The sequence below is a fragment of the Anopheles stephensi genome, chromosome 3 (assembly GCF_013141755.1).
Source record: "Anopheles stephensi strain Indian chromosome 3, UCI_ANSTEP_V1.0, whole genome shotgun sequence".
Lineage (NCBI taxonomy): Eukaryota > Metazoa > Arthropoda > Insecta > Diptera > Culicidae > Anopheles > Anopheles stephensi.
The window spans coordinates 59,395,001-59,422,810 of record NC_050203.1 but is presented as its reverse complement, the minus strand read 5'-3'; the positions used below and the strand labels follow the sequence as shown (position 1 = coordinate 59,422,810).

Sequence of the window (27,810 nt, the reverse complement as noted above, 5' to 3'; positions counted from 1 at the left end):
GGATGAAAAATTCAATCCACAATGCTACAGGTTCCTGTAACAAACAGGTGTACGATTTTAATGACTGTCGAGTGGTCTGATGATACAGTAGAAACAGCACTGATTTTCACCCAATGTGACCAAGCATCGAATCCTATCCAGACGGACTGTCTAGTTTCGACTACGTGTCGCAAGCGAGTGACTGTGGAATAAGCGGACAGCTAAGGGTATAACTAAGATATGGGTTATTAATTAAAAAAAAATATTTTAAAGAATGTGATACAAACAAGTTTTGGGTGCAAAGATTCTCAGAAATCATTGAATTCATACAAAACATTGAAGTTATAGAAAGCACGCTATTTTGCAAGCAGAATCGACCAATGTATAATCTGTTGGGAGCAATCATAACATTAATCAAATGAATCATACCATGGAAAGACTTCCGGATTCTTTTTAAGTTAGAGAAACAGTAAAGCTAAAGCCCATACTAAATAATTACACACACATAAAAACAGATGCAATCGAATTGAATATCACGAAACTACTGCTCAATAAATCTGCATCTCAAGCGTCTGTCCCTGACGAGTTTGTCCAAACAACTACGAACTATTATGCACAAAGCGATTGGCATCATCATCAATACGTCTTCCGATGGCATTAACATCGCACCGTTAATGTGCACCTTACGGTATTCGCATCAAACGATTGAGATTGTCATTGCCACAATCGCACCGGAACCTGATTGATTCCAAAGCCCAACGCCGTACTACGAATTGATGCGTTGATTTATAGCACCACCACCGTGTTCGGAGCAGCATCGGTACCTTTCCAATCAGCCGCTAAGAAAATCGTCCACAACCATGACTGTGCATGCATGCCATCGATTCTATTACACACGATCAACCGCAGAAGCAAGACCAACAGCTCATGTCTATGCTAATCTCTACCCAATTCACCTTTCGATTGCTAAACGAAGGGGACACGCCTTGCCACAAGGCGCTCTCCCATTCAACGCTTCGACTTCATCGGTACGGATTAGCAGCAAAGAAAAATCCCAAACCCATAGCGATGAGCTCGCACACCGGCCCACTCTGGTTCCGTACGTCAGAGGCGGCCAGTTGCATATTCAACAGAGTCACCGTCACCGAGCAAAAAACCAGCGTGTGGATAAAAGTCACGTGAAACGGATCAGATTTTTTCCACCCACACCTGCTACTATCACAGCCCGACGCTGCACAATGTCAAAAAAGCTAGCGCTGCTCCATGGATAGAACCGAGCCGATCGAAGCCGAACCGACTCCTTTTCAGCTAGTTTGCTCCTCGGTATGAAGGGGAGGAAGCTGGTTCGCATTTGCCACAAAATACATATTCAAGCCATTATCCCAGGATCTCGTGCCTTTTTTTTGCCATTCGTCTGAGATTTTGGTTTTTGTCTCTCTACTGCTGGCTTTGATGGTTCTCGAAGCTACCGTACCCAAAGGCACCTTCCATTGCCACCACGGCTGCTGGTGTTGGCAGATCAGGTAGAAAACGATAACGTCGTTAGTACCGGAAGGATTCCCTCCCTCCCGATCCCGATCACACGGACCGCAAACCGTAAGCTACGATTTTGCCACAGAGATAGAAAAATTTATCAGCACCCTCACGCTCAAAAAACACATGGTTTCTTTATCTTGGCCTGAAAGGAATGGAGGGCCCCGGCCAGGCGTGTGAGACTGCTTCTTCCGCTGGTTGCTGTCTCTCGCAACTGTGCAGCCAATGTTTTAACGATTCGGTCTTCTATCGTTCTGCTGATTGGGTCAAATCGACCGAGCGAGTGAGAATGGAATAATTCGCATAGCAATATCGAGAACCTTGACGTTGGGACGTAGGAACGAAGACCGTCGTGAGGTGAGGTAACTATATTCCTGATGTCTTATTTTGCGATGAGCGTTAATAGAACACTGGAAGATAGGGAGCGAGACCATCGGTGAGTGACAAGGGTTTTATGGCTACGGTTGGAAAAGTATTTTAATTAACGACTTCGATGCACAATTTAATTATACACTGACAATGCTGATAACAGTGAGCTTGTACTTTAAGATAAATCTTAAAAATATATTTAAAGTATGTGATACAAGTTTGAAGAATTTGAAAAGCCCTTTCTCATACAACCTTCTTCCATGCTACGAACTCTGCTTAGAAAATCACTCCACTCTGGTTTCTGAATTATCATTATCCATATCAGTGAGATGACACCAGCCCTCCTAGGCTCTTATGCAACATCACTGTAACATGTGTATCCTATAGCCCCACGTATCATATGAATAACCTTCCAGCAAGTGACATGTTGTGACTGACAACTGCTCCTGTCCCTTTCTCTCGCTTACACTACTCCCACCGACAGTGCGAAAGACGACCATTCAACACATCATTTACACTTCATCATAACGGTTCCGCACCCTCCCCTGGGTACAGTGATCCATCTTTCGGTTAAGCATTATGCAGCGCTAAAAACTGCCTACACCAAAACCGTATGCAACCTGGCACGATGGCTCTACTATTACCGGAAGCACATCGCCTTCGTCCTTGGATCAAATTGAGTACAAAATCAGTACACGGATAGCGAGACATCAGTGCGTGGGAGTACGTACCATGCCCGTGTCCCATATGTGTGCGTGGTGTCTGTTCCTTTTTTTAGTTTGCTTTTCCCCGCCGGCAAAACCGTATGTAAATTGGCTCCACTCATACGTTCTGCATCGGTGCGGAAGTCAACATGGCAGGATCACATCGTGCTACAAGTGGCAAACTTCAGATAACAGTCGGGCTGCAATCGGGGTGCCGACATGCGGTTCGGTTTCGTTCACTTGTGGCATAAAAATGTTCTCGAAAAAGAACTTCAAAATGGTTTAAAAATTCAATTTAAACACACTGCCACCGGGCTTTTCTCGGGAGGACAGAAGTCAACAGCCGTTTCATATTTTTCAATTCCCTGAGCGTTTCTTCACCTCTAGATTGAACCGTGCGATTGGGTTCGAGTTCGAAATCTCAACAAGTCTGATGTCCCGCGAGGTGCTTCCTACGAAACTAAACATATTAACTCCTTCGCGCACGATTCGATGTCACTACAGCACAAAGTTACCTTTTCGTGGCTTTTCGCAACCAGATTAGTGGTACCTGAGACAAATCTCAAGACTTGGCTAAACGCCCATTTCGCGCTGCTCTAAAACAAACAGGTGCTACGAAAGGAGCGTTACGCGAAACAAAGTACAGTGACAGATTGCGTGAATGTGTGAGTATCAGCATAGAATAAGTTCACGTTGCTGGTACGTGAGTGACGTGAATAAATTATGCACGGGCAGCGATTGTTCGGATGCAGCGCACTTTTAGCAACAGGGCACGCCTCCGACACGAGCGAACGCCAAAAACCGAAGGACTGTGACAGGGCGCCGTCTACTAAATGGTTGCCTCCTTAGCCGAGGATGTATGTGAACGGTGGTGGTGTTTGCACACTCTATGGCACACTGGTCCAGGTTGGCAAAATGTGTGCACATTTTGAGTGTTCACTGTAAATCCGTGCAAAACACCAAAAAGATTTATTTCCATTTCACGACACCCGGGCACACGTTCCACACGCTTTCTTACTCTACAGCTGCCTAAAAGCCTGACGAATGTCATGCAGTTACCACGAGAGAGAGAGAGAGAGAGAGAGAGAGAGCGCAAAATATTTGCAGCTGAACGGAACAGCTCCGGCAGGTTGATTCAATACGTGGTTTATAGTAAAATGTATGCATCACCACACCTCCGTGGCCCGGGGACCTTATTTTGTTTGAGTGCTACTTAAAATTTAATCCTAGTCAATTTCCTCTAAATTGCAAACCGTTTTTATCAAATCAAAAACGTTTTTGGAGTCATCCGAAGGGACGCACATACATCATCATGATGTATGGTTATTTGAGTGGGAGTTGAGGCAAACGTATAGGGCAGAGAAATGTAACGAAGAAGTTATCTTACTTTAGAATTACACGACTACTTCTGATATATTGTGAATTTTTCAATCGAAATGCTTCTAAATTTTCATCAAAACTTCTCGAGGTTGAAGTGCCACCGAAGAAGAAGTACTTGAGTATACGCTTTTTAATATTATCTGAATAATCAGCCAATTTTTAACGACCAAACAACTTGACGAAAATGAAGATTGTACATCCACTGTTAAATATACAATTTTTATGATTGAAATAATTTTAACATTAGTTTACTAATTGTACATAATTTAAATTATCTTTACTGGGCAAATAAGGCAGTTTCAAGACTGTCATTCCATCGGAATGAACCATTAAATCAACAGTCACCATTGGCCAGTCTTGTAATAACGAAACATAATAGGATCCGATTTTATTTTCGTCTGCTCTTACAAACACCTTTTACTGCCAACATAAAACATTAACGGAACAGGCCGGGGCGTAGCCTACCAACGGCTAGCACAAACACATTTATACATCACCGATGCTCTTGGATCCCATCGCTACGGAAAGCACCGGGAGGCTACCTTTATGACCCGGCTGCGTCAAATGGTTTCGTCTTCGGACGGCAAACGAACGACCGCTCTATAAACCCCGGATAAACTTAACGACAGCAGCACAATAACGCGGCCGAGCTAGCTCACAAGAGGGTTGTACCGTGCTAGTTTGACCTATACGATACGATGTGTTGTGTCGGTGATACATTTCCATCCCAGAAACTTCCTGATAAAGGTTGAAGGATAAGTGATGACCCTATGCCAGCATCTCTAAAATTAGTTACGATTTCACATGAGCGGATAATGCTTCATCCGGCTATAACCATGTTTGGCCGTGGCGAGCTATCTCAGCTTTCGAAACACATCTCTTATTACTTATTCAGACAAAATAAGGATTTTCCGAGAAGCTTTTCATATTTCATTTACAGTTCTTATGTCCTTTAATGGTGAAGACGGCCTATCCATTTCTTTGGCACATCTCTATGCTTTAGCATAAACTGTATATATGTAAAATCAAAAACGTTAGTTGGGTAGCAGGCAGGATCACCCTGTACCGAGTAAAATGAGAAGGATCACCTTGGGCAGAGGATGAAAAGTAGATGAGTAGCGAAACGTCAGCAGAGCGATAAGGTCATGAAATAAAGTTGCTGCTCCGTAAATTCTTCAGTTGTTCCATTTCTCCCATTATTACATTTGGTGTCAGAAGTGGGATATACCTATTCCCAAAACCCGTTTGCTGTGTGCGGCTGGTCGTATTAGTGGTTGCTGTGTGCGCTAAAATAAAGACCTGCACGGGTGTGAATATACCGATACGCAGAAAAGGTTCGCTTTACTAGCTGTGTGCGGCAGGTCGTGTGAGTGGTTGCTGTGTGCGCCAAGGGATCGACGTGCGCGTGTGTGGTAGGCGTTTCCTGGAAAGTATTCGGTGCTTCGGCTGTGTGCTGTTTTTCATGTGAGAGTGCTGTGTGCACTAAAAAGAAACAATCGACGTGTATGTGAGCTGTGTGTTACAGGTCGTGCGGTGTGAATAAACTATGGAACGATTGGTGGAAGAATTTACGCGTGTTGGCCTAGTGCGGAAGTGTGAAATGGCTGGCTTGGCTACGTCCGGCAGTAAAGAGGACCTGGCGAAACGGATCATGGATTCCGGAATAACGTTAGAAGCCGTTCCCGAACAAAATCCCATCGAAGATGCCGCGAACACAACGGGCTATATGGATGCGGAAAGCGGATCGCTAGTAGACGCGACAAAAACGGCCATAATCCATACACCAGTGCAGCCATACTCATTCCGAGATGTGGAGGACGGAATTGAGCCCTATGGAGCGGATTTGACAAAGGATATTAGAGCGTGGTTCGACGATTTTGAGGGTGTCGCAAAAATGGCACTGTGGTCCGAAGACCAAATGTTCATCATGTGTCGACGTAAGATGGTGGGCATTGCGAGAAGTTTCCTGGCAACGGAAAAAACTTTATCATCCTACCCGGTGTTACGATCTAAGCTGATAAAGGAATTCGAAAAGATAGTGCGCTCGGGTGATGTTCATAGAAGGCTTATGGCTCGACGGAAAACGCATAAGGAAACTATGCTTGAGTACGTATATGAAATGCAACGCATAGCTCGTGACGCCGATATTGACGAATGCAGCCTAATCGAATACATCGTGGACGGCGTGACCCATGAAACAAGAATGCGTGCGTCACTGTATCGAACGAGCAACATGACCGAGCTAAAGCAGGAATTGTTATTCCTTGAAAGAGCAGAAGCCAAAAGAACATCGGAAAAGAGTGTTACGCGAGTTGAGCCAAGAAATCAACGAAAATGTTACAATTGTGGCGATGTCGGACATGAAGCTAAGAAGTGTGTTAAAGAAGAAAACCCGAAAAAATGCTTCGAGTGTGGTGGTGTTGGTCATCAAGCAAGGGAATGTGATTCTCGAACAAAAGGACCGAAATGTTATTCGTGCGGTGAGCGCGGCCACGTGTCGAACAGTTGTCCAAGAAATCGAAACAGGCACAATCCTGCGAATACGAACCTCGTTTCGAGTGAAAATAGTGGAACTGTTGACATGCGCATCGGGCAATACTATTTCAAAACGCTTTTTGACACCGGCAGCGAATACAGTTTGTTGCAATACAGTGTTATGAACAAAATCGGTAGCCTATTGTTGGGAAAGACCGACATGGTATTCAACGGTTTTGGTGAAAAAAAAACAAAGGCATTGGGTCGGGTAGAAACCGAAGTGTGTATCGACGGGCAAAATTATCCGGTAATGTCTTTTTATGTGGTCCCAGACAATAGCAGTGTTTACGAAGTGATTTTGGGAAGGGATGCGTTGTGTGCGATGGACGCCTTGGTAACTGCGGAGGGCGTTAAACTAAAACCAAGAGTGAGCGAGAATCAGGAACAATGCGATGTGTTGTGTGCGAATGCCTTGACGATAAACGGCGCAAATGAAGTATCAATACATCATCAGTATCGGAATGAGATAGGGCAAATGATCGAGGATTTCAAAGATAAGGAGAAAACCATCTCGAAATGGTCAAGTAAAAGTCCGGTTGAACTGGAAATTGTTCCCGATGGACAAATAATGCCATTTAGGCATGCGCCCAGCAGGCTGCCTTTCGTGCAGGAACAAGCAGTAAACAAACAAGACGATCAGTTGAAAGCAATCATGGCTGTGTTAGAGAAAGCAAAGTACGATCCTTACAAAATGAAAAACGGTCTATTGCATCGAGCTGTGGAAGGGCAAGACTTGTTGGTGGTTCCGCGTCTGATGGAAAGGCAGATAATATCAGATGCTCACAACGCAGGTCACATTGAAGTACAAAAGATGATGCATGGTATAAAACAAAAGTTTTGGATCCCTCATTTGGAGTTGAAGGTGCGACAACACATTGGCAATTGTGTTCCGTGTATTTTGCACAATAAGAAGCTTGGATTGAAGGAGGGTTACCTGAGTCCTATTCCGAAAGGGGACGTGCCTTTGCACACACTTCATATGGACCACGTAGGCCCCATGGATACCACAGCGAAACAATACAGGTATATTCTAACAATAGTTGATAGTTTTTCTAAATTTGTTTGGTTATACCCCACACGTACTACAACTGCTGAGGAAGTACTACGGAAACTGGAGTGTTGGTCAGCCGTGTTTGGAAATCCGACAAGGATTATCACCGATAGAGGATCAGCGTTCACGTCCAATACATTTGCTGCGCACGTTCAGAACCAGGGTATCGAGCACATCGTTTCTACTACCGGAGTGCCACGGGGAAATGGACAAGCGGAGCGAGTTAACCGGACGGCTATAGAAATGCTGGCGAAACTATCGACAGAAGATCCGTCAAAATGGTTTAAGTGGGTGAACCGAGTGCAACGTGCGATAAATGCGTATTATCATTCAACAACGGGCAAAACACCGTTTGAACTGATGTTTGGCGTGAAGATGAAAAATAGCAGTGATGATCAGCTGAGGGAAATTATAAATAAAGAATGGTATGAATATCATGATAACGTAAGGCAGGAATTGCGAAAAGACGCTCGTATTGCTATAGAACAAGCGCAGCGGCGCTACAAGGATCAATTCGATAAGAAACGAAAACCTGCGTCAGGGTATAAGCTAGGAGAGTTGGTAGCTATCAAACGAACGCAATTCGTTGCTGGTAAGAAACTTGCTAGCGAATACTTGGGTCCCTACGAAATTATGCATGTAAACCGCAACGGGCGGTATCGCGTTAGGAAAGTAGGACTTGGCGAAGGACCGCTAGAGACGAGTACAAGTGAAGATAATATGAGGCTATGGGCTTATGCGTTAACAGCAGAAGAGGGAGATGATGAAGATCAAGGGTCTGACTTCAATCAGGACGACCGGATGTAAAATCAAAAACGTTAGTTGGGTAGCAGGCAGGATCACCCTGTACCGAGTAAAATGAGAAGGATCACCTTGGGCAGAGGATGAAAAGTAGATGAGTAGCGAAACGTCAGCAGAGCGATAAGGTCATGAAATAAAGTTGCTGCTCCGTAAATTCTTCAGTTGTTCCATTTCTCCCATTATTACATATATTTTTACATATAAAAGATAGCTATCTAAGTCTTACCATAATTGGACAGGGTAAACTCTATAGTAAAAAAAAAACTGGTGCATCTCATCAACGTAGTAACAAAGCACTTGAAACCGCCAACGATTATGCTGACGATTACGGTTATTTCGAGAGAGACGTTCCTAATGTCAGTAACGTATGCATGCAAATGGCCGTTCTTCCTCTAGCAGCATGCCTATAATGGCGCTACAGAATCACATCATCGTATCATTATCAAAACCATCTGTATCGCATAAAATATGTTCGCCATCCACAGCTCTATCGACCGGAGCACACTCGTTCGGCACCATTGCAGCAAGGGAGAAAATGCACGTTTGATTGCGGCGCGCTTTAACCGTGATGATCGTCATCTAAATGTTTATCGCCCATTGTACGCCGCCACATATCGATACGGAACCGCACGGCCAATGGCGATACGGGTTATGGCGTACGATAGCCCGTTATGCATAATGATGTTGGAAGCGTCAGGTTCGTGCTCGGAAAATGTTCCTTCTCACCCAAAGGAGAGGGCAAGCGATCGGATCACTCACGTCGGAGAGTGTATAGTTTGTTGGCCACTGCACACGACCCATTGGCACGAAATATTGGATACATTCAGCCACGGCTACAGTTATGGATGCCATTGCATTCCCGAAAACCGGTAACTTTTCAGTCTCCGTGCACCGACTACGGCCCAGTGTAAAGCTTATGCAACATTGTAGCGACTTGGTAACACACTGCGAACGAAACAGCCACCAACCGGAGGACTCCACAGCTGATTAAACTTTTGTTCCGGTAAATGATAATTGACAGCTGCCGCCGGTTTCCTGTCATGGTTTCATGTTGCAAAGGTGCGCTCGCGGAAATTCGTTGCAAGCATGCACGCTGTCGCGAAAGCCAACAAAACCAACACCTGCGAAGGGTGGCTAAGGGTGGTAATTTGTTCAAAAGGTACTTTTGATTTGTATTACAGACCATTAAGGTGTAGCCATTTGGCTGCCTCATTTGAGGGAAGAGCGTCTTGAAAGCATTGTTTGTTTGGCAGAAGTTTATTGGCAGCAATGCCTAATTTCAAATTGATTAAAACGATGACTTATGGATTTTTTAACTTTTATATTGAAGCTGCTTTAAGCTATCACGTACATTAATAATTATATTGAAGAATTGGGAAAATAATCTTTTATAATACATCATTTTGTTTACGAATATACCAATACTACATGTTCAAAAACTAGAGTATGCCCCACGATGGAGACGCCTGGTTGTTTTAGCCGTGCTTATTGTAAGCAAACAGAATTCCATGAATCATAATCCCTCCAACCAGATTAACCACCCACCCGTGTACGGGCACCCACCATTAAACAGAAAACACCCTAGAGCGTCTCGAGGCCTCAAGCAAAAGCACCCATAAAACCAAATTTGTCCTTCAATAAAACACTAAATACGGAAACAAACATCCAACCCTCGTGGTACAACACCACGCGGCAACGATCACAACCCGAACAAATCACCCAACAACCATTAGCAGCACGGTTCCTGACAAACCGAGACCGAAAACACTCCCTCCCGCGTGTAGCCTCCCTCCTGTCTCCTCACCGCATGTCCCGGACGTGTCCCAATTCTTTTACTCGAGCAGGCTTACATAACTGTCAGAGGACACCACACTTTTGCCTCCTCTTAATGGCACCGACACGAGCATGATTCGATTTCGTCATTATCCTCTCGATTGGAGGGCCGGGGTATTTGTTCTTCACCATAAACCCACCCAAGAAACGATGTCGTTGCCCAGTTTCGATCCCTCCAAAGGCCTTCCACCACACCACATTCATTGATCGTTGCACCATATTCCTTGACCGTGTAGATACACACACATACACACACGAACACATGCCGAGAACACATTTATGATCCTTCGCAAGACCTCATCATACTTATATTTTGGGAATCGTGCCGACAATCTCTCACACACACAAAAGCATCGAAACGTACGCATACGGAATTGCCCAAGCGTTTCTGATTTAGGCTTATTGGATAGAAACATCACGTGCCAGCAAGCAATTAGTTGGTTTCCTTCCGCCTCCAGCACCGTCCGCCGTATCGTCCCCATTCCAGCGCCACAAATGAGCGTTGGTTGCGATGTGTCCCCCGCCGAGTACGACATGGCCGGCTACTCGTGAAGTCGCTTGAAGGTTAAAGTCCTTATTTTTATTCTTGGCTCGCAGCCAGAACCATGTGCCCCAAATACTTTGCAGAAGAAAACAAAACCAAAAAAACGAACATTTTTTAAAGCATTTTGCTATTTTTTATAAAATGACTAATTGGAATTATGTATCTAACTTAAAGCCTCTTTCGAACTTATGCTGAAACTTTATTTCTTTCCACCTCCCAGGAGAAGTAAAGGAATATGAGCCTGTTTTATTTAATTAAATTCTTTACATGAATAAAACACCCGTTCCTGGAAACTTTTTCAATCTAGAACACTGGAACGTCGATGCCCAGATTAAATACTTCAAGCACAGAAATATGCCGATGGAAAAATTTCGAATTAAAAATTTATGCAACAAATTAAACCAAACCAACATTCCCCAACGGCTCACATCAGTACCTGCGCCGTAGCTCAAGCGGACCAGAACAAATGTACCTGTTTTTCTTTTCAAAAGCATTAGGCAACGTAGAGAAAAAAATTAGCACACTTACAAAATTTATAGACCCCTCGCCGATCCAGCATAATACGCGGGAGCGGCCCTCGAAACTGTTAAACGGTGTTGCGCGAAAACTTTCCAAACGTTTTCGACTTCCGACCCGTGATGCTTGTTCCGTTGAAAAGTGTTACGGCATCCAGTCCGACGGGCGGCTGGCTGGTGGTGGCCGCTCAATTGGGTGGTAAAGTTACTTTCATCGCCAAACAAAAAATAAAAAGAAAAAAACAAAAACACCCACACACCCAAGAGAAAGTGTGAACATTTTTCCAAGAGAAACTTTCTTCACCTTTGCTCGTGATCGCCGCCGCCGAGAAGCTACCGAAGAAAAGGCTACAAACGGAACCGAAGAGAATAGGAATAAAGCGCAACTTTTCAAGCCCTTTGTACAATCGGCTGTGAGCCGACTCGCCCTAGTGGCGGACACATTCATCCAGCGAATGGTGCTTTCGATTGGCCAGTCAGCTAGCAAAAAAAAAAGGAAAATACGGTCACAAAAACCATCCCAAGAATTGGTTTGAAAACAGTCTCGTACAGTTACTGTTAACTAAACAACCGTAAAACCCCGTCTGCACAGACACGCAACTCGATCTCATTTATACTTCTTCTCCATTTGTTACACACACACATACCGACAAAGGACGAACAGCTTTTTCCTCAAGGCACTACCGCACCACCGTAGGACCCACCTCTTTCCTTTACATCTTTCGTGCATGTCTGATTTTAGTCCCATCGTTTGCCCGTTTGCCGTTTGCCTGAAGGAGTCAAATTAACAATTGCTCTTTTTACGACTTTTCATTACGTAAGAAAAAGTTCGCCTTACCCACCAACCGCCAGATAAGCTCATTCGAGCTGGTCGGTTTGCAGCATACACACACACACACATACGAGAACAGCAAGATACACATTCTTCTGCTAAGTCATTGGAAGGCAGTAAACTCACGCCACATACACGTTCACAGAGTTTTATCTGCAGGCGTACAAAATTCTTCCTACTACCGGCGTATTGCGACGCAAACACGATGTTTGTCACACGCTGTGTGCAAACGAAACACCAGGCGCCTCCATTTGCCTGGCACGGAGCACCATGCGTCTCCATTTGCTCGTCACAGTGCACCATGGGTCTCCATTTGCGACCTAGCGGCTTGATACTGCTGCTGCTGCTGCTGCTACTGCTTCCGAGAGTTGATAAAGATTGGCTGACCTGAGAAAATAAAGTTACGTCCACCTTCGGCCCACCGTATTATTTTCTTCCTTAATGTGATAAAATAATCCTCCAATGATGCTTGTGACAGATGCTGTTTCCAATTCATACCGGTTTATTCTTTTCTTCTTCTTGATGGTATTAAAGCTTTCAAGATTAAAGCTACAAATGCCGCACCCGATCTCTGTAGCATGAAAATTTAAATCCCCAGTCAAAGATGTGATAAATTAGCAATAATTAAAACAGACACCGAAGTGCAGCTTTAATAAATCGATGAATAAACTGATTCGCACTTCGAGTACTAATTATCATAATGATGAGCGGAAGCGGGGCAAACAAAAAACTCTTTAGCGTTGCATCTAATTACGACAATGCTTGACTGCATTTGCATAATCCCCGCCCAGTTCTTCCCAGCGCACGCTTCATTTGCATTCGAAAAATTGAATCATACGGTTTAAACACTTCGCTTCGTACTTCTTAGGAAATTTATAAATGTAAGTATTCAGTTCAAGCCATCAATGTGACACTTCACAATAGGTCAAACAGATTTAATTCCTAATGTTTAACATGCATATTGATGTATTGATTCTAAAGAACATTTCTTCTGATACTTAAAACAATTTCAAAGAATAATAATAATTCTATCATTCCTCACAGCCTAGAAGCAAAAACAAGGCGCAACAATCCAACCAGCACACACCCTAAAAGGTACAACAACCTGCTGCCATCATGCAGCAGCAAAATAAACTAGGCTCGACATTTAGTTCACCGGCGACCAGCGACCCTAACGACAACACGAACAAAAGACCTTAACTGGCGGGCAATGGCTGCGAACAACGGCTGGTGAAGGAAAGTTAGTCCTTTACCCTGTTCTTTATTTTGTTTATGACTTTTTCAATCTCCCCTTCTCGCATAAAGTAAAGCTTGAACGGACAACATTCCGCCAACTGCTCATGCCTGGCTAAAGCCACCACAGCATAAAGCGAAAAAAGCAGCCGATCCGAGAAGCGGAGTTCCTAGTCAATGCGATGGCTAACTAAAGGGAACAAAAACTGTCTGCAGAGGAAATACAGTCGGAAAAGTCGCCTCACTGGCTCGGCAAACTGTCATAGAAGAAGTAAGGCAAGAAAAAAAAGGACAACATTAGACACATACACATTACGCTTTGTATTCAACTGTTTCACGCTGTCACCCAAAGAGACGCTCGTTCACAAAGTCGATCTTAATTCCAATTTTCCGGCCCCTTGTCAGTCAAGAGCGGCCGAAACAAAGCAACAGCAAAAAAAAAAAACCCTCAACCAGTCCCTTATCTCGCAACCGTCGAACATACGGCCCACCTTTTATTTAGCGTTCGACAATGTTTCACGTTTAGCTTTCACCATCATCCCAACCAAACCGGCGGCCAATGACCGGGAAACCAATCGAATTGCCGGCGCTCAAGAAATAATGGACTGGGAAAACAGCGGACACGCACGCACCCGCCCAACGTACCCCATTTCCACGGTCCATTATCGTTCATCGGTTCGCTTTATTTCCAGCACAAATCCTAGAACCGTTAAGGGCCAAAACAAGCAGCACCGAACCATTAGATATAGCTTTTTGTTAGTCCGCACTCGCTCAGGGTCACCGCGCCCCGTTGTCACGCGTAGTAGCGTCAGATTTTGTCCACACCCTCCAAGCTCCAAGGTTATCGGAAGTGTTTCTGATGCGAGAATAAAAGCATTCCATACATCAAAATTGTAATATGATAAATGCTTCCTATTGTGCTCTCAGGCTTCTTTGTGGAAAAGGAGACTTTCCAGACTCCAATAACAACACACACACACACACACAAGCGCATCACCATGGAACGGTGGCCATGAAAGGTCAGTCGTCTGATGCTGCTGCTGCGAAAAGGGAAACGCCAAAATGGCACCAAACTTCCGCTACGGCCACCAGAATCAGAAAGCGGTGAATTATGAGCTGAACAAGCTTGAGCCAACAACAAAAAAAAACGGTGAACGACAATAATGAAGAGGAATTTCGCCTCAAGCATGGTAATGTGATTTAAGATTTTTTGATAACTTTCGAAACTGTTAGCCATCAAGGGTGCCGGCGCGGTTGCCGGTGACCGGCAATGAATCATTTGTATTCTGGTCAGTCAAGTGGCATAATTTGTCGGATTGTTTTCATTCGATTATTGATGGCACGGAAGCAGCTTCTCCAGCAGAGAGTGGATAAATCGCTGACAATGACAGTGCTTTGACAACGGAAATTGTTTGTCGGAAAAGATGCGCGTGCGAAATGCCACGTCAGTTGACTGTGAAGGTTGTATTTATTTTAGCTTCAAAAAACATCACTTTTCAGATTTTGCTCGATGCAGTATTTGTGTATTTTCTTTAGAAAGACGCATATATCTTTACAAAACCACTGAATGATTTTTCACCATATGCTTGAAATTTTGACTTAAGCAAACTACACAGAATACTTCACCGTCCTATATTATCCCAGTTCGCAAGGCAAATAACATAAAAAACCACTTCTCTCATGCGCAAAACACGCCGTGTTCGATGAGTTCGATAATCCACCGAAAAGGGCCTCCAAAAATCATTGACCCTAGACGTGTTTCGCAATTTAAACAGCATATTTATGAGCAGCCTGCCAACGCTGATCCAATACTACCACGAAAAAAAAGAAGCTTCACATTATCGTTGCGGACCGCTGCATCTCACCGAACCTGCTGGAATGCCAATTGTGAACCATCAAAAACTTTGTGGAATTATTTTTTCCGCCTTCGGGAGATGGCATGATCTCTATCGAAACGTAGGAGTGAAATGGTAGAGCATGAAACAACATTCCCAACGAACGGAGGAAGAGGATAAAAAACAAATTGGTATCCTTTTGGCCGAGGCGACAATTCCGGGAAGGCTTAAGCCGTTTCGTTGCTTGTCTAATTTATGCTGGCGTAGGCAGCTGTCAGAATGGAACCGAAACCGAATGGAATCGATGGACATTACTATTTCATATTTCTTTCCCCCTTTTTCCACGCCACGTTCTCTCGACACCTTCTCGACGACGTATTCCATTTTCTCGCCGTTGGTCGTCGGATCCCACCGGACCCGGAATATTCCGCGTGCCTGCGTGGCAAAGCGAGAAATATTCAACCAATTCCGCACAAATCTGGCCCAAAGGAAATATTTTATCAATACCAATTTCGAGACGGGGGAAGCTGTCTTGCAATAAGAAGCAGCGGGAAAGCAAAAACTGAAGCTACCAAGAGAGCGTGAGAGAGAGAGAGAGAGAGAGAGAGAGAGAGAGAGAAGGTACCCAGCAACACCAACAACAACAGACAGGCAAGCTACCATCCCAATACCCAAAACGAGCCCGACCATTTCTTTTCCGTCATTTCCCAGTGGGAAATCAGACCCGCCAGCCAAGACGGCATCGCCCACGGCTAGCAGCGTCTGCTGATTGCGATCGATATCGGATATATTGGAAAAATCGGCAAAACTGTAATAAAAGTCCAATCGGATTGTTAATCAAACCGCTTCAACCGTCCCGACCGAACAGCAAACGCCCTAACCCATCGTCCTTACCGGATGCCGCCATTTTAATCGCCAGCGATTGGAAGGATTGGAAAGTCAAGAAAAACGGCATACGATCTTCCTGGAACCAACTGGACGGGAATTGGACGAAATCTCGGCACCCCGTTAATTGGTATCGAGTCACAATCGAATTATTTCCCGGTCCGTTTTTATTTCCCAGCCCGGGCACAACGACCGGATCGATAGCCATCGAGCAACCCCAGCCAGTCTAATGGGGCGGCTACCATGGGCATGGCTCCTAATCATCATTGCCGTGGGCTACAGCATGCTACGAACTTTTGCTACCCATTAGTGAGATTATTTCGATCCACCAGCGTTCTATAAAAAGCGTTGAAAATATGAAACCAACTTGGCAAACTTTCAAACATTTGCGTCCAACGAACCGTAGCGAATGCCGCCATATTTGGACTTACGGTACGGTTTCGCACTGTAGCAGGGTGAGATCGATGCTGGAAGATAAATTTTTAATCCCAACACCAGGGGAGCGTATCGGAACGGGTCCACCGAGACAGAGACAGAGATAGTCCTACCAAAACTGTAGCAAGTTTCCCTCGCCAGAACCCGAACGTTGCCCCCGGATGTTTGATGCAGCACAGACCGACCGGCCAATTACACCAACAGAAAGGGATGAGATACTAAAAATAATCATGGAAATTATAATGGAAATAGTTATGATAGCAGTTGAATCCCACACCTCCGGATACGATCCTTCGTTTCAGGATTGTGCGTCTGGCAGGGAAAACCTCGGACGAGAACCTTTCCGTTCACCAGGGGATTTAGCCCCAAAAAAGCTTGGTTGTGAGTGTCAGTGTGTGGTTGTGCATTAGCACAAAGATGTTCTGATGTTGCTAATGATTTATGATAAAACAAAGCCAAAAGCAAGTAAAAGACAACTAAAGATGCAAACGAAATCATCGACCGGTGATCGAGGGTTCAGAGCGCCAGGATAGAAAGAGTTTTGCTAGAGGAGGAATGGGTTGAAATTTACCCTTATATTTATGAAAGCGGAGTATCCGGTTCGGTTTGTCCATTTCGAGTAGTCCTACATACGGTTGTATTAAAGGGGGAAAAAAGTTGCACACTCCAGCAACAAAAGCAAAGCGGTGCTGCGGTTATAGGGGTAACTCCCGGAGCAAATCACGACGCTCGAGAACACACTCGACTACTTCCGGAAAAGCACAAAGGTTGGTGCGTTTTCTTGTGTCGTTTCTTATCCTTCCATGGCTGCCCTTGCCGAGAAACCGAGTGCCATTCTCATCCCCATGGTCCTTCCGTAATACTTAATCTCCTTCTCCCACCCGGGCTCCCCTCAGTTCTCCACCCCGCCAACCAGGAACACTACAAGCTATTCATAGTTTGATTTGCCCCGGCTGGCACAACATGGTCGGAAGCTAAATATTTATTCACGCATTTTGTTTGAATCTGTTTTTCGCTTCGTTTCGCTCGTTCACTTTCACAGCCGTCCGGGTATTGTATTGGAAACGTGGCGCAGGGTAACATAAACATCAGCCGAAGCCTACGCCTCCGTGCACACAGACACACACGAACGCCGGAACTCATATATGGAACGGTTGAAGCTACAAGCATGCATGCGAATATCGCAGATAGCAGCATTTATATTCATGCTTTTTCGAGAACATGCTCGTAAATTTGGAGCAAAGCAACAAAAGAAAAAACCCCCCTCGACATTATACCGAAGCGGGAAGGGAAAAAGTTCTTGTTCAAGAATAAAACAACATTACCATCTCGGTCCGCTTTCTCTTGAGCCTTCCTTCGCTGCAGGGGGACGGGAGCGAGATGGCAGACCTCCCGCTAGACTAAGAAAACGGAGTACAATTTTTGGGGAGCTTTCCCGGGACACGGTAATGTCGTAAAAAGATTCAGCAACAGCCCCACCGGTGGAATTAGGCGCAACTGAGGGATTTTGATGACAAAGCTCCACGGCACATAAAACGCAATAAACGTCATCTGGGTCCGCCATCAACAGACAGATTTTCGGCCTATATACAGCAAAGCACATTAATTGATAATAAATCATCAGGAAAAACGAACGGAGTAAGCATTGTGCGTTTAATTTCATTGTGAAGAGAAATTTAGCTCACTGAGGCGTAAAAGGGGAATCTATTATCTTGTCACATATCGTTGAACAGTTGGGAGCTTTAAGTGATAAAAGAAGGCTGATGATTTTACAATAAATTTTGTGAAAAAATAACTCAAAATTCGTACAAGCCACTAAACTCATGAACCACCAGCTGTAGCATGTTTTGTGGGCAATTTTCAAAACTAAGGGAAACAATTTATGCGACGTTATCGTTTTGTCTCACATTCATCGACCTTGTACTAGCGTCGTTACGCTTCACACGTCCGCCACAAAAATTGATACACCCCCGATAGTGAAAAGTCACGAAAAAAGCCCATTTTCCGTTTATGGAAATTTCACCACAGATAAAACCGTTAAGCCGCCACGCATTTCACGATACCCACACGCGTTCACTTGTTCCTGTCGAAACGATCATCATCAACGCGTCTCTCCGGTCTCGTTCGGTTTTATTCGCCCGGCACACACACACCCCACCAGCGGCACATTACATTGCTTGCTAGCCTAAATTTGGCTCCAACTTTCTAGTTTTATTTTATTTCCACCATTGGCCTGTCAGCCAGCCAGCGAGCGCTTGAATTCATGCGTTCTAATCGAGACGAGAGCCATTTCGAGATGACAGGGGCACGACCCAGGACCACTCCGACACGCCCTAATGGAGGAAAAGTGCCACCATAATCACTATTAAATGTAAAATAAAAAAAAGGGACTCAACGTTACGCCCACCCCGCACCACACTTCCGGATTTTCCCATCGTGAGCGGCAATCGTAAACATGCAAAGCATCAGAAAACGACGACAACTGGCAACGATAAGAGAATCCTTCGTCAACAATCCCTCGCGCGGTTCCCTTTCGCAATCCTGGTTCCATTATCGTCGTCTATGAAACTTTCGGCACTAGAGCAGACACGACTTGGCCCGCGAGTAGCATGCATGAATATTTTTTCCTAACCATCACGAAAATAAAAACGCAGAAAGACACTAAAGGTACAGGAGAAAGTAAAAAGTTTACCACGGAGGAAAGTAAAAAGGAACAACAAAATCTCGCACATCAAACACACGCTAAAAAGTGGCTCAACATATGAATTGGGGGAAGCGAAATTCACTGCAGCGTGCCTTCAGCTAACAGAATCAACAGAATCCGGGAAACCGGAGCGGCAGTAAAAGCCAGGCGGAGCCAAGCGAGAACGATAAATTTGCGATCTCATGCACTAAATCATGCGAAGGCTTGCAGGCACTAGCTGGCTGAAGGATTGTTACGAGGGCTACGGAAACATTGTTTTATTACACTTGCAGAAAAATATTTAGTGTGCATTGATGGTTATTTTACAATACTACCGAACTGCAGCAAATGAGAGGATACAATTATTATAAAATATTGCTGTAGTACAATAACAGGATAAAGAACACCCCTGATGAATATATAAGACCTCAATGTTATTCTATCTATTAAATGACATTAAAATAAAAATGAAGCAAAATTCTAAAGCGTCAAGCGATAAAAAAACACAGCTACAAGCAAGTCCCAGCTACGGCAATTATCATTATAAATTATAAATTTTGCACGCAGTTACCTCGCAAAACGTGTGCCAACATAAAACATGCCGAGACCGTTTATGTACCCCGGCAAGCAAACGCTGTCGACGGGTCGATAACAATTTTTCGTGTCGCACTGTATCCGCTATGCAGGCACACTGAGGCACACGCTTACTTGCGCCACCCCGTCAAAAAACATGGGCTTTACGCTGATACGCACGCCAGCCAACTGAGACACGCACGGCTTCTTGTAAGCTTCGGGGCTACACGGTGCGTCAAGCGTACGCGCACCACCATTCCAAGCGTAGACAAACGTGAGCTTCGTACCGTGCCCGAACCGTAGTACCACCTTGCTCCAGCGTCTGCTCAAATAAAAAGCTGTGAAGAAAAAAATAAAGGCTAAAACATCGCTTGCGTGGCCATGCGGTGGCCCCAGATGGAAATTCGTGATATCTCGTTGGCAAGCTGACGTGTTAAGTTGAGCAAGGACACCCGAACGAAGCAAGGACCCCACCACCACTGGCAGGAAGTGAAAGTTGCGTTAGCTCTCCACCCCTAACCCAACCACGGCGTGGTCTGCACGGAAGAGCAGCGAACCAGCGTACTATATGAATTTTCTAAAGCCATACCATCGTCGACGATGTCGGCTCAAACCGAAAATATGATAATACCCACAAATGGTACACACGCCGGATGGGTTGATTTCTTCTTCGCCTGCGTTTTTCTTTTTCGCTTTTTCGCTCCAAACCCACCCAACTGTTTTCCCATTGTTCGATTTGTTTGAATATACTGTACTCCATCAGCACGCCCCGCTCTAAAGTTTCCCTCGGAGCTGATTGATGCGATTGACTTCGCATCGACTTCGGGCACCGGCTGGATGGATGAAGCTGCCCGGGCGGAACATTTTGTGCGGTATGATTTGTTTTCCAATAACCGATTGAATTGCATAAAATATTCGTTTCGTTCTCATCTATCAATACCCCCCGTCCTGGGACTGGCGAATAAACAAACGGAGAGTCGCGAATGACAACAGGAATAACAAAGCGAACAAAGGTACAGTTGATCGATACACTTCGATGCCTCCGGTGACGATTGATAACTAAGAGAAATAAATCACAACAAGCCAAAAAGTCAACGAGAAGTGTCACTAGGAAATTCGCAACACTGACGAGTGTGTGATAAATCTAATTGAATTGTTTTACAAACATGTCACAAAAGGAGACCAAGAAGATTTTCCTTAATATTCTGCTGAATTCTGTTATTTATTTGAAGTTAAAAAATATTAAACGAAGTTCTGTAATCTCAGATCACTCTTAACTATCCCTTAACTATACCTTACTCACTGTAAAACATTAACACTACACTTACATTTTGCTTAAATTAAAAGCTGCTTAACGCACGTAGCCCTACTCAATCCTCTTTCAACTTAAACTCTCGTTCGTGAGAATGCTTTTGATGAAAGTGCCGAGCTTTAATCTCGTCTTCTCCATCTGGCTGCTATACTCACGCACTTCCCCCAACAAGGAACATGCCACACGCATGCACGTACGTACCGAGAAGCAAACATCGATTCGACCTACCAACCTTGTGGAGGAAAAATCTACCAAAGGCTCATACCGTCACGATTTGCGACCCGTCAATCTTGTTTGCCCCATTATTGGGAGGCGAAGAAGCGAAATGCGTCGATCGGTGTCGGGAGCATCCACAGAACACCTAGGGAGGAACAAAATGTCTACCCCATGCGTAGCAACGAAACCTCTGCGTTTCGAGCACCCTTCGGACCGAACCCGTGTGCGTAATGTCCCAGTGCGTTGGGAAATGTCCTGATTAAATTTCGTGACCGCTTTCTCAATATAAATTTGCACCGAACCCCAAAAAATGAATTGGCTCTCGTAAACCTACGCACAGTGGGCTTGTTGTGGACAAGAAAAAATCTTTAAAACGAATTTGAACTTGCTTTAATATTATTGTTATTTCTTTTTTCTTCAATTCTAAGGCAAACATAACATACTTATAATACAACACTTGAAAACAGGTTAAAAAATTAATAAAACCAGTGTGCTACACAGAGAAAGTTAAGTTATTAATTAGCTCGAGCAGCACAACTATCAAACGAAAATATTGTAAGGATAATAATGATATTACAAAATAAAGATCATTGTACTCGCTTTTTGCCGCACTCTTGAGCCTATAGTGTTCTGTTTGTATATTCCCACCAGGGGTGGGTTCGTGTGTAAAAGCATTCCTTAGGTCCCACAGATTGCGATGGTTTGCCAGCCGATGGAGCCGCCCGTTGAGGTTTTCCTACGCACCAGGTATCGAATGGTAGCCACGTTCATTTGTTCGTTACAAGCCTGTTACTGGATATCCAGCGAAAAAAACAGGGAAGAAACGCGTTTGTGCCCTCGCCCAAATAGCAGACAAGCAATCACGCATCGTCACGTTCGACCCGGTCAAAGAACCTGCCAGGCAAGGAACCCAAAGACCCAACGTCACTATCGACGCCTGCATCGGAGAACTTTCACTGTTTAGATTGGGAGCAAATCGTACGATATGGTTGACTTATCCCGACACGTACGAAAGGCTTCCGATGAACACACTAGTTCTCTCTCCCCATCCCCGAACAAGACCGCTGAACGATGGCAAATGTCTCAACCACGCAACAAATCACTATGTACCCCTACTCTGTCAGGGAAAGAGGCGCGACGCACCCCACCAACGCACAGCTTGCGTATCGACCCGAATGGTAGTACTAATCTGCAGGAAGCACCATAATTTTGTGGTGCCTCGCCCAATCAGGCCCTGCCGGCATCAAGGACGGTGGGGCGGCATCAAGTAGACAGTGTCGTGTTTGGTAGAAAATCGTTATTTAGCATTACGCATTCGCTCTAAGCCGTCCAAAAACGTGTATCCGTAAATGTTCGAACAAACAAACCATCTCCGGTAGTCGGCTTTAGGATAAAGGTACACCTGAATTCAACTACGACGGCGACGCTGGCGCTGGCGAAACTTATCGACGAACAAAAAGAAACACACACACGGCACAGCGAAGCAGAGACGACACGGCAGCGCTGGCTACGAGAGGCTACATTTTTGTGTCCCACTACAGAAACGCCAGGCAGAAGCGTTCCATTTCGTAGTAGCACGGCGCCATGGGATGAAATTGTAGTGAAAGGTAGGAGATTACTCACGAGAGTTCCGTACGTCAACATTGGTGTCTAGCGCTAAGCTTTGCTTGGAAGAATTTGTTTTCGACTTTGACAAGCTCGACGACACAAGGGACAGATTAATGCGTTAGAAGAAAGTTATACAGGAGGTATACTGGCGATTGAGATGCTTACCTTCTGATGGTTTCCAGTTAGACGATTTCTATAGCGGTTAATGTAATGCCTTTGATTTAAATTTATAGCATTCATGGAATATAGGATTTTTAATGTAATTTCACATTTTACAATAACGTAAATTTATTTTTATTATATAACTATATTGTTGCTAAAGATAGTAAAATAAAATATTTTTTGCGCTGTTCCTAGGTCCAGACCCTTACGGCAGTAAGCTTGGATCTTCACTATGGCGGACGTTAACATACAAATATATAAGTGTTCTGCCTTTTCGAGGCTGCAATGTCCAGTTGAACCTCCATCTTTGCCACAGAAATATTGGAAATGGTTCTTGGGTCGTAGTTAAGATCCTTCGATTTATGACGCCCCAACTGTTAAAAATCTATTATTTTTTTTGCCAATGCTATCAACCTCCTTTTTCTGATTAATTTTCTCATGCACAACAATGGTTAACCATTGAATAACCATCTTATATAGGTTATTCTTCGCCTTTTAAACGAATGTTCTAATTTTTCTCACCTATTAGACGGTTTTGTCTTTCTCTAGAAGGCGAAAAATGATGTGCGATTATAAACAGTCTTCAAGTTGAGTATGTTTCTAACATCTTCATTCAGGGTAAAGACTTATCCAAATCTTAAATACTTGAATTGAGCTTTAATTAATCTTGAATTGAGCTTCGACTGATATAATCATAGACGGTATATTTCATTGATAGTGCTATTATAGTTTCTACGGTCCCATGATCCAAAAGACCATTGCTGGTTAGGAGAATCAGTAGGACACAAGGTCAACAAATCAAAATTAAAATAAAATATTTTTTAATGCATACATTACACAACACCTCACCAGAGCTAGCAATGATTATGTTTCCCCTTGATTGCACCAATAGAATAAACTATTGGCTTCAATTTCCCGAGTCGTAATAGTTTTTCGATGTGTTTACACTTCTTTCCCCGAAAACCAAACAATCCACGATGATTGAATTGGTCGACGGATGCTTCCAAATTTGCATGCGTTTGCCAAGCACCCTCCCATCGTCGACGGGAAGCCACATTTTCATATTGGCCCATCGGTTTCTTTCGTGCAGCTGAATACCATTTGATGAATTGGCCACTCAATTGCTGACTTCGTGAAAACTAATTTATTTTCGATGCTTTCCCCTTCGTACGACCGGCTGCCCTCGAACCATGCACACCATCCATTCATAAACACGCGGTACTGTTCGTGCTGGGAAAACTTTTTCGTTCGTACGAATCTACTACGTACCGGCAGTCGGTACACTCGTTTGGACACGCAAACACAAAACACGTGTGCCGCAAACAGCCATGTGCAACATCATACTCGTGAGTCAAAACCGTAACGAAAGTGCATCTCCACTCCGTGTTTGTGTGCGCGATGAATGAAGTACAGTGAACGTCGTACGCCTGGAAAGCTGTATAGGCAGTTTTGTTTGGTTTTGCTTTGGCCGGGCGAGCGGTGGATCTTCTTGTCAAAAAGTGCGCACTGACCCATAAATTACGTCAACATTAAGTCAACGATGCGCTGGGTAGAACGGTGCTTTTAAGGGCAGAACCTCCCCATGCCGACTGCCTGCACGATGTTATTATGCAGATTAATGTTATCGATATTTAATTATGCTGCTTTACGATGGCCACACTTCACTTTGGTGCGGGCAAATGGAAGCACTTTTGTGCAAGAGGATGTTTTATTATGGACAGCACTAAACCGATCCCCAATTGCTTCCGGTCGGCTGATGCAGCGGCCATAAATCCTTAAAGCAGAATGAAACGGCGTAAAGCAGGGTAATGCATCGTGTGATGCGATAGAGCCGGCCCTGGCGTGCGATTGTGTTGTTTTGATGTAGTTGATGTTTTAACACATCCGGAAGGCCAAATGAAAGGCAGCAGAGAGAGCCAACACATAATTTATAGATATAATACATAATAAATATTCAAATTATTGAACCAAGTAGAATAGAGTAAAAAACATTCAATAGTTGACAAAATATAAATTGTTCTATAAAATATTATGTGACTAAGTCAAATATCAATATAGTTTGAGAAGACCCGGATGTCAAATTGATAAAGGCACTCTGTCTATGAAGGCAATAGAAGCAATTATAAGAAGGGTCCAACCAAGAATCTTATCAATACTACCTCCAAGCTACGAGTAAATTAAAACAAGAAGATCAGAAATGGCAGGAAACGCCCTCCAAAGGCCGAGAGATTTATTATTCTAGTGTCAAACAAGAAGAAGAATTTCGAAATCATTCAATCAATTTAAATCATGACTTTCAATCGTAATTTGAATGTTTCAGCTGTATAAAGATTCTGTTCTAGATTGAGGGAAACATATGCAGCCAGATCTGGACTCTGAGCACTTTCTTGACCTCTTTCAAAATGCATAGTCATTCTTTTAATCGGCGTTTAATGCTCTAGTGCAATTCTATGATAATTCTATATCCAGACTGCTATGAGAGACGCATCAACGTCATCACTCCATCTAAACTTGAGTCTACCAGAACTGCTTTCTCCGCGTGGTCAATATCTAGAGGTCTTTACAAGCTAGGTAGTTTGATACCATCCTCGTGACAGGACTAGCCAGTCGGAGCCTGTTGATTCGAGTATACAATGGTGAGTTCATTACACAGCTCGCAGAACTCGTCATTGTAGCGACTTCTTCATTTTTCTTTCACACATACAGGGCCTAAGATTATTCTGATGATTCAGCTTACTCATATTTATAATATAGACTAGATTGAGAGATCATTCAAGATTTTCTCCACAATATCCGAAAACTCAATTCGTTCAAATAAGCCCAAATTTATTGATTAGAGCTTTTGCTGCTAAAAACCCATCTGCCCCATACCTTGCGAACCAATGTAATCCATAAGGCAAAAAGTGATAACCTGAACCTGGGAAAGGAATGTTAGGTTCACCAAAAATAGCAAAAGCGGCAAACTTATTCCAAAAATGCTGTGCCGGCCGTGGCCCAAAAATGGTTGAAATAATTCCAATCTTGGCGCGGCTTTCTCACACCCACCCCAGTGGGGTGAGGGGAGGGTTCACTAACCATTAATTCTTTATCGTCGGCCGAAAAACGTGCCATCCCGTACGTGGAATTTTTCAACCACGAATGCATAATCGATAAGCCGGAAAGGACCGCTCGATCACGGAACGACCGTTTGTCCATATATTGGGGGGGGGGGGTGGACCCAGCTCCATATAAAAGATTACCGAACGAAATAGGAATATCGCTGAGCAGGCAATGCGAACAAAAAAAAACCTCTACAGAATTCTCGTCAAAAATTGGAGAAAAAGAGAGAGAGACAGACATCCCGGGAATTGGACGTGAGATGGGCCACATTTGGACAAATATTTGGCTAAGCACAAACACGATTTGCTGCTGCCCGGTGTTGTTATTCCGACGCAGCAGCACCATCACCAAGACCTTGGAGATATTTTGGTTCAATTAACAATTTACTCTTCGTCTCCCCTTTTTTTGTCGCTGGTCGCCCACACGTCGTCGGACGATGTTTGGTGAAGGGAGGATTTTCTGAAGAAGCAGAGCTGTGTTTCGTAGCTCGCGGAAATTTTCCCTACAAGACAAACTCACACGGCGGGCCATGATGGAGTGGTTGTCCAAATAAGGTACGAAAATAATCAGTTCCGAGAACAAGCGTAAGACTACCCCGCAGGACGCAAGCGAAAACATCACAGAAAAGGGCCATTGACACAGGAAGCTTTCCGTACTCTGTGGGAGAGAGGGGCAGATGTGGGGGGGAAACTGAGCGGTGGGTGGGAGTCCATATTTTCCAACCTCTTGCACCCATCGTCACTCGGCAAACTTACGGCAAAACATCACGAACCTGAACGAAGGACACAGCGAGCAGCGCAACGAGCAACAAAGAGGTAAATAATGCACCAACACACTGAAGCAAACGCTGTCGTCACACCGTCCCATTCGCGCATGTGTTCGTGAGAGCGTGCAATGTTGTGTCTCGGCGTGCGCGCACACAGCCACACACAGCCAAACACAGATGATGTCGACGTCGTCGTCGGCGAGAAATGTCAAAAATTTCCAGCTTGTTTTGTTTTGCTGGACAACAATTGAAATTCCAAAACTGCATTTCTGTACGCACCGGGACACATTTTTAAAACGCCGCTTCGGCAAATTGAATAACTTCCAGCACGAGATAATTGTTATTTATTACACCACTAACCTGATTTTGTACGTTGATTATTAGCTGCGCTGCAACATGATTTATGGCGAGCAGTAAACAAAATAAACTACCGACCACCGTCCTCCGGCACATCCCGGCGTGGCACCAGCGCTTTCTCTCGCCCGATCTTCCCATTTCGATTTCCTACACCTTCGACAACTGCACAAACTGAAACCTATTTGTATTTGGAGCAACTCTCCTTCGGGCAGACGGTAAAAGGCGTGTAGAACACAATCGTACACATTTGGAACACTTTGAACGAGTGGCACTAACTTGATAAGCAATCACGAATATCGCCTTCCAACACTCATCAGCATCACCAGTGCTTATCAGCTAGCAAAAAAACCCAACACAAAATACATAATTTCAGGAAAACATAAACATGTGTCAGCACTCACTCGCACTCGTCACAACACACACTTTCACAACGATTTTTGCTGACCTCGTCGTCAAAACCACCACCAACACCACCACCGTGCACACACTTGTTGTTTGTGGGGACGATATTTTCTTTAAAAATTAACATCCTTTCAGGAAAACTGTACAAAACAGCAGGGGAATGATTGC

General features: G+C 44.3%; 1 protein-coding gene across 1 annotated transcript in view; it reads right to left on the bottom strand.

Moving 5' to 3' along the window:
* Positions 1-27,810, bottom strand: part of LOC118509280 (out at first protein) — a 60,909-nt gene that overhangs the window by 32,839 nt on the left and 260 nt on the right. Inside the window, exon 2 of the mRNA XM_036049657.1 lies at positions 27,244-27,576. Within this exon, the coding sequence (XP_035905550.1) occupies positions 27,244-27,378 (135 nt within the window). The 5' untranslated portion in view covers positions 27,379-27,576. The remainder of the gene's footprint in view (positions 1-27,243; positions 27,577-27,810) is intronic.